Source organism: Lygodium microphyllum, chromosome 11, assembly GCF_053477565.2.
Source record: "Lygodium microphyllum isolate KBCC chromosome 11, Lygodium_microphyllum_v1.1.10, whole genome shotgun sequence".
Lineage (NCBI taxonomy): Eukaryota > Viridiplantae > Streptophyta > Polypodiopsida > Schizaeales > Lygodiaceae > Lygodium > Lygodium microphyllum.
Genome location: NC_141145.1, coordinates 39,739,995 through 39,747,846, shown reverse-complemented (window position 1 = coordinate 39,747,846; position 7,852 = coordinate 39,739,995). Strand labels below are relative to the sequence as shown.

Below are 7,852 nucleotides of genomic sequence, written 5' to 3'. Positions count from 1 at the left end.
GTAACAATCATGCATAGAGATATGCAACCGGCTAGGAGAATCAGAGGTGAACGAAACTAAGGTCCCTAGTTTTGTAAATCCTTTGAAGCAATCTACTTGCTTTTTGTACATCAATACAATCGAGCTAGTTTCCTGCCGTCAAAGGCATCTAGAGCAATATATTTTAAAAAATGATATAGCACATCAACTACCCTGAGCTACAGCGTGCTGACATATTGTAGCATCTTTTTCTATATACTACTCCTGATGCCGTTGACAGTACACAAATGAACCTCTCTAGGCTTTGCAATGCAATTCTAATTCCAAACTTAACATCGATAAAAAATCTCTAACATTTCTTGATCTCAATTTGAATATTGTTTAGATATGTCACAAGCATCCACAACTATTGTTTATTGGATAACATCACATATTTGTAATTGCCTACACAAGTTGAATTGAAATAAGATCAAGACATCATATTTGCAAATACAACTCGTGAAGAAAAAGAAAAATATATTAATATTATAATTCCTCTTACATCAGATGGCCCTTTAGCTGGGTACCAGTGTAGAGCTATGACAGAAGTATAAAGATAATTGTACAAAGGCACTCAGTTACTCCAAAGAGGTAACTTGTTTATTGTTTCAATCACTTGTTCGCAACATCGAATTGTTGCCAAAAATTGCCCTTGCACCATGCCAACCACTAGCTCCACTTTTGGAGTCTCAAAAGCACTCTCCAAAGCCACCGAGCTGATGATTCTCCCACATACACACGTGCCAAAAACATGTCTCACCAACTTCTTAACAAGGATAATCTTATTGGTATTCGAGGTGATACTTAAGATACAAAGCGCCTTCGGACTCACTTTGATAATTGAGAGGTGGGCATGAGAATCGAGGGTGAAGTCAATGTGGAACATAGCAATTTATCGAGGGAGGGATGTGCCCTATGTATCGAGCTAGGGCAACATCTCTTCCAAAAGCCCCTTTTCTACTAGCAAACTCATATATATCCAAAACAGCCTGCAATCATAAGAAAAACCATTAGTTAAATTCCATTAAACTAAAAATACATATATGAGCAATTAAATCTACCATATGGGCTTCATTAGCATCAACCTCTTCCTCTTTATTTAAGTCCATGCACTAGATTTCAATTCATTTGTTGTGTTGAGGAGTGGTACCTCAAGTTCAAGGGTGGGGCATCTCATTGCATCCACCCTAGTGCAAGTGGCCTTAAATTCTTCTGCCCCAATAGCAACGTGATCGAAGGTGTCAATTGCACCCTCAATCTCTTCGAGCTTGGAGGACAAGGTGAGAGCTGATAATGTTAACATGGTGTCCAAAGGACACTCATATGCCATTGCCAACATGGAGAGTACCTCATCCCCTATACACCAAACATCTTGACATCATGGAGAAAGACAAACTTTGTTAGGCCGATAAAGATCTCGGCTATGCTGGACACTTTTGCGTCTGCATCCATACTCTCATGCACCTTGTCTTGAGCTGTGGACCATATTTTGGACACTCTTTAAAGGGAGAATCCCTCAAAGACTCCCTCCCCCTCACTGCTAGCAGTGACCTCTGTAGATGAGCCCTTGAGGGGGACAAAGACTATGGCAAGCTCTTTTGTTGTGGCCTCCTCTTTCTGTGTCATATCCAGTTGCTTTAGCTCGAGGTCTTGGGCATCTTTCAACAAGCTAGTGACTTGACCCTCATTATTGATCTAGATAGCGAAGGGGATTTTCTTGAGTAGAACAAAGGTAAATGTCCATGAGAGTAATTGGCAAAACTGAATGTGTCAATCCGAAGTGCCCTGGTCTCCAAGTTTCTTGTAGAAGGCAGAAGTTAGATTCTTCACAAATCTAGACAGCCATTTTGCAAAGGCATTAGCTTCATTGATATACGTTAGGAGGTCAATAAGAACCCAATTCTCTTGGGATACCTTATAGGACACCACATATGCTCAAAAGTGGGTATTCATGTATTCTGTGTGCACTTTGAGACTAGCCCCATACCAAAGTAATATATCATAGAAAGAGATGTGAGGGTGAACAATTTAAAAGAGATCTTCACGAACTCTAAGTCATATCCTCTTCAAAAAAGTCAAGAAGTTGCTTATTTAGGAGTCCATGCTTATATACTACATTAGGAAAGGGATTCATGGTAGGGTGTATGAGGTGAGAGAGGCAAAAAGCAAGTTTTTCAATCCTCGACTTATTATTTAAGTTTCAAATATTTCTTTTCTTGTAATCATAAACTTGTTATTTAAGTTTTAGAACTTTCTTTCTTAGTAATCCTAGCCTTTGTGGATACCAAATGTTTTTGAACTTTGTAATCCTAGACTTGCTATTTTTGAGTTCCAAATACTTTTGCCTTTTCAAAGTGAGTATCACCTAGTCCATTTACCCCGTATATCCTATCTATGTATTTATCCTATTTATCATACTTATCATTTGCCTATTATTTGGGCCAAGGAGGGTATTGAAAAAATTTGCCCTTCAAACATGCTCATAAGAACCAACTCTTACCTAGAGGAGAATAAAGTGTATAGTCATCTAAGATACCACTCTTCACCTACCTATCCACTTGTACTAGCCTATGTAAGAGGTTGTTGAACTTCACTTGTAATACAAGAGAAAATGTGAAAGAGAGCCTTGGCTCTATCAAAAGCCTAAGTGCTCCTGTCCATTGTCCAAATTTATCCTTTATATTATGAACACAAATAGCATCAACGAAATCTTGAGAATGCCATTGATAACTAGCAAACTTCATTAAAATATTTCAACAAAAAGAAACTTGTAGTTCATGGGAGGAAGAAGACAAAGAGTTGACTATAAGAAACAAAGGAATGGTGACTATGGAGCACCCATTAACAATAATGACACCTTTGTAACTATGCCGATAATTATGAAGGAGGTAGTGGAAAGATTTAATGGATGGATTTATAGAATGGAGAGGGGGAATGCTAAAAGAAGAAGCACTTCTCAAAGAAACACACAAAAAAATTTCCTTTATGTACACAACATGAAATGAGCTTCTTTTAGAAAGAGGGGGCCTTTTGGGAGAGAGATTTTCAATTTTTGCTTGTTACTTTTAGATGGTATGTGGGGTCCACCTAGCATGGGGGCATATTGACAAAGGTAAAAGTTGGAGGGGAGAGGGGTAAAGTGGAGGTAAGAGAACAAGCCTACTTGTGATGGGCCCAAAAGAAAAAAGGGAGTTGATAAAATATACACACCACCCCCTCTCCCATTGGTTCACCTCAAATCTCTTGTCATTAGGAGTCATTAACTCTTAAGCTAAAGGGAACCCTTGTTTAGTCCATATTTCTCCTAATGCTCTACTAGTTTCAACCCGACACATGATGTTGTAAATGGTCGCTGCCAAAGGTAAAGATGGCATAATAATTCTTGTTGGCTTACTAATGGGCTCTAATCCCCATCATATACTCCATCTATCAGTTGAAAGATGAGACTGTTTTTTATTGTTTGTGGGAGTGCAAAAGCTCAAGGACTTCTTTCATTTATTGTTTGTGGGAGTGCAAAAGCTCAAGGACTACTTGAAAGAAGGTTCAAGGTTGGCTGATGGCTGCTGGGTTTCATGGCAGAGTTACTAGGAGGCATGTTTTATTGGGGTGAAAGAGAGGATGAACCCTACCTTTAAGCCATTTTGAAATATTATCAAAGACCTAATTTTAATGTACTAATGGGATGCAAGAAATCATGTGGTGTTTAAGGCTGTTCCTTGGATCCCGGTCAATCCTGATGACCACTATTGTCAAGTCTCCTCATGGATTTAAAAGTTCACTATTTCCGTCTAAACACCTTTATGGTCAGGACAGTGCTGTATGTATTACTTAATTTATAATATACTTCTGCATTTTTTTTTAAACACTTCAAACATTACTGTGGCAGTAACCATCCTTGTGAGATGATCATCACTGACACATCCCCACCTCAAAGCAATTACAATGTATAAGCCAATTGAATTATGCTCATAACTAATTAAAGTATGCTCCTTTTTAACTCTCTCAAAAAGTCAATACAAATAGAATGGTCATGTCATAGGCTCTAGCTCTGTGTTGTTTCTTAACTCTTAAAACATGCATCCATCCTCAGCCTGCTTTTGAGTGGTTGCATTATACAAGTTTCAAGAACGTCAGCTGGTTAGATGGAACCCATCTTACAATCCATTGTTACTGCCATTTCATGCAATCAATTCACATGAGTGGCTGCATCATGTCCATGTCATATGCAACCATGTTCACCCCGAAAGAAGACTTAGCAGCTGCTATTGAAAGGCCCTAGTCCTTTGTTCTTTTGCATGGAAGATGGACCACATGGAGGGCAGTTCAGCAATTGGCTGCTGAAACGGGACTAGATTCAAATTTTCATTCAAATCCACGAAACAACTCTTTGTTCAAGGGCACAGGGCAGGAGAGCAGTAACTGGATGAGCCCACAATCCTGTATGATGACTAAGTCATAGAAACCTGCTTCAAACTAAGAAAGCAATGCTCCAATACATACGGTTGCCTGATCCTCAAAGATGAAGAGAAACCCGAAGAGTACCTTTGTTTTCAAGGCAAGATCCTCTTCTAATATTAATGCACAAACATCACTCAACCTCTTTGGCAATCCTCTGCTATGGCAATGCCAAAAGTCAAGACATAAAAGCTACATATTCCTTTACCGTGTACAATGCAAGAAACCTTCATGCTTCAAGGATGAAGTGAATTATCATGAGAAGGCAACAAAGAAACATGCTTAAAGATATAGCAGTGTCATGATTACTGTCACTTACACATGAACCTTATTTAAAAACTGCTCAAAATCTCTTTCAATTGTATTCCTCTTCAAGACAAGGAGTGATTGTGGCCACCAGCCATGCTGGCACATTACCATTGGTTTGCCTACATGATTGTGACATGTAGTTTGCTGGTCCCAAGGATGCATACTATCACATATATATTTTAATGGTGCCAAAAATGCAGCCTATCAGACACAGCTAACCTAGATTTTCTTGAGCGATACAGAGAGCAAACCTCACCCAATACGTCTATGGGATTGCTGCTGGAGACTGAGTGGAGAAAATGTCCTCCGCAGGCACTACATCTGAAAAATTGATGTGCAACCAATCTTCAAGATGCACGCGATAAGAGTCACGCTGATCAGGCCGACAATCATCTCCAGGATGAGGTCTGTGGATCACTGCTGATCGCCCTGTCAGAGAATCAATCACTTTCTTCTTGGATCCATCCAAATTTTGAACCTTGCATCCCAATTGAGTCAAAAATTGCACAAAATTACTCCACTTCAAAATGCCTTTCACTTTTCTCCACAGGATATCTCGAGTTTTGAGGTCACTGTCTTTGACAGGTCGACAGACACATGTGGCTTTGTCTGATTGCTCCGATTCATCCTCTGTGCTAGACCTTGGAGAAGCCAGAGAACATTCCCCAGAATCTCTTCCATCTCCCTGCTTTCTTGTCTTGATCTTTTCACGAACAACTGGAAACATATGCTTTTCAATGCTTTGATCTCCAAACTCCCAGAGCAGAGATGCATTAACCAACTGTGCTTCAGGTACCATCCGATCTTCAACAATGTCGGCACGCAGCTTGTCCTGTGCAGTCAGTGCTCGCTGCTGCTTCTTCTTCTTCTTTGCAATCTCTTTCCTATGCTGGAAACGACACACTGCGTGTAGTGGAAGCAAAGAGCGTTCATGGTGCCGGAACGCTGGACGGAATGTTCCATGATAAAGATAGCTATACTTGTTCTTAAAAGCTTCAAATGAGACATTTGTGAGTTCCTCAGACACAAGCAGTGGGCCACACATGAATGACGTAAGATGGTTGCGGCGAATATGGGCTGCTTTGACCAGTAACATCTGTAGCAGAGAGAGATTCTGAGTCGGAAGAGGTTTTGGCCTGTTGTTGCATCTGCATGCCAAATCCTCTGAGAGAGATGTCACCTCTTTGCCATCTGGATCAAATTCATATCTAACAATGGCAGCCTTGATTTCCTCGTGTGTAGCCACAGTAGCTGCTGCAAGAATAAGCAGCTCCAAAACCCGAAACCTTGCACTAAGCTCATCAATTGCTGCCATGATTTCAGTATTAACATCCTGCATCTGCTCCGTGAAATCAGCAGCAAGTCTGAATGCAGAAAACAGGAATGAGAAGGAAGGAAAGTCATAGATGGAAGCCCTGCTGAGCTTAGTGACAAGGACGTGAATATCCAGATTTGCCTCCAAAGCTGCTCTGTCTCTGTATGGATAGAAAGGGAAAGGGCCCTCGTGTTGGAAATTCACATGCTGCTGCCTGCGTAGCTGATCCACACGATACTGAGCATGTTGCAGGGACCAGAACACATGAGCTATGCAATCCAAGAGGCATGTCTTTGCCTTGTCCTCCATCACCACTTGACTGTCAAGAGCCTCATCATAATTTTCAAGATACTTGACATAGGCCTCCATGGTCATCTCCATGACGCGCCAGAATGCACGATGAGTCTCGAGCCCAAGAAAGTAACCCAATGTGGTTACAATACTCGCCTTGCTCCGCCAATGCACTCCCAGCTCCCTGGAATAGAAGGTCATAGCGCACTTCCGGATATCCGAAAGCTCCCTCTCATAGAGTACGATTGCCTGGGCAAACGTATCATACTCATTGAGAAGGATGTTGGTTTGGGTGGCAAAGAAATACCTCTGCGTGGCAGCCATGACCTGAAGCTGCTGGAATCTCTGGAGCAACCAAGTATGGACGGTGATGGGAGAAGCGAGGACTTGTTGAAGGGAGGGTTCTGCAGCAACGGAAGGGAGTTTGATGGTGGCCATGGTGAGGGGCGTCTGGGGAGAGAACAGGGCCTCCTGCATGTGGAGCCATCGCTGTCCAAGGAGGCTGCGCAGGTGGGGATCTTGGATGAGGGCGAGGCCTGCAGGGTACTGGGGTTGTCCGCTGTCCGGGAGCTTGAAGATTCTCGGGGCGAGAGCTTGAGATGGCGATTGGCAGCAGACATGGCAGATATCCCGTTCGTGGTCGCAGTATGGAACGTTGTTGAGCACAGCCGATTTACAGATTCTGTGGAGTCGCGGAAAGAACATGGTTCTTGTTGCAACGCAGTTGCAGATATTTACTAGTTATTCCACTTGCCCGGTGGACAAAAGGGTGAAAAATCCCCTTTTCCACCCATCTACAAGGATTTCCCAAGAGTTGTCCGCCATCTCATTCACATTAGTGGTGGACAAGGAAAGGAGCCAAAGAGAAGACATGGCGTGAAGGAGAAGTATCTGTGCTGGCCAGGCCGGAAGAGAGGAGCAAAAACTTGGCCATGACGTGTCAAAAAAGGCCCCTATTTTTTTTGGCCTTCCACCATGTGTGTGAACATACAGTTTTCCATGCTGAAATTTGATTGGCCATCTGTATTTGGGATGCTTGTTTGTCTGCCGGTTCTGAACCCACCCTTACTGGCAATTACACTGTCAGATGAAGGAATGTCCGTCAAAGAACATTTTTTCCTTTTTCCTTTGAGAGAGCTTTTTCCTCTCTTTTTTTTTCGAAGGTTTTAAAAATGACTCTTTCCCAGGTAGTCTATCCTTGGGCTTACGGATATAACCGTGTACATCAATAGTAGCAACATGCTAGGTCCTCTAGTAGTAGAATATCTCCCATGACAGCAATAGTAGGTGCATATTTCTTAATAGCATTGAGTGCTCGATGACATAATGTTACTTAACATTTCTTCTCTTCGGTGTTCGAAGCGTTGGGTGAACATAGCTTCTCTTTGTTCCATTATGAGTCTTCTCTACTACTGGGTGATAAACTTTTTGATTTCCAAATCTACAATTTCCTCTTCAGTCAGC

General features: G+C 41.8%; 1 protein-coding gene across 1 annotated transcript; it reads right to left on the bottom strand.

Annotated features, from left to right (window-relative positions):
- Window positions 1–517: 517 nt before the first annotated feature.
- On the bottom strand, window positions 518–7,126 carry LOC148028732 (uncharacterized). The gene is made up of 2 exons (XM_087687500.1): window positions 5,039–7,126; window positions 518–1,007 (listed from the first exon to the last, which is right to left on the bottom strand). Exon 1 carries the CDS (start codon window positions 7,091–7,093, stop codon window positions 5,048–5,050), a length of 2,046 nt encoding a protein of 681 aa, XP_087543626.1. The 5' UTR covers window positions 7,094–7,126; the 3' UTR covers window positions 518–1,007; window positions 5,039–5,047.
- Window positions 7,127–7,852: the final 726 nt, after the last annotated feature.

Coding starts and splice junctions, on each gene's coding strand:
- LOC148028732 (XM_087687500.1), bottom strand. CDS start 7,093: ATGTTCTTTCCGCGACTCCACAGAATCTGTAAATCGGCTGTGCTCAAC.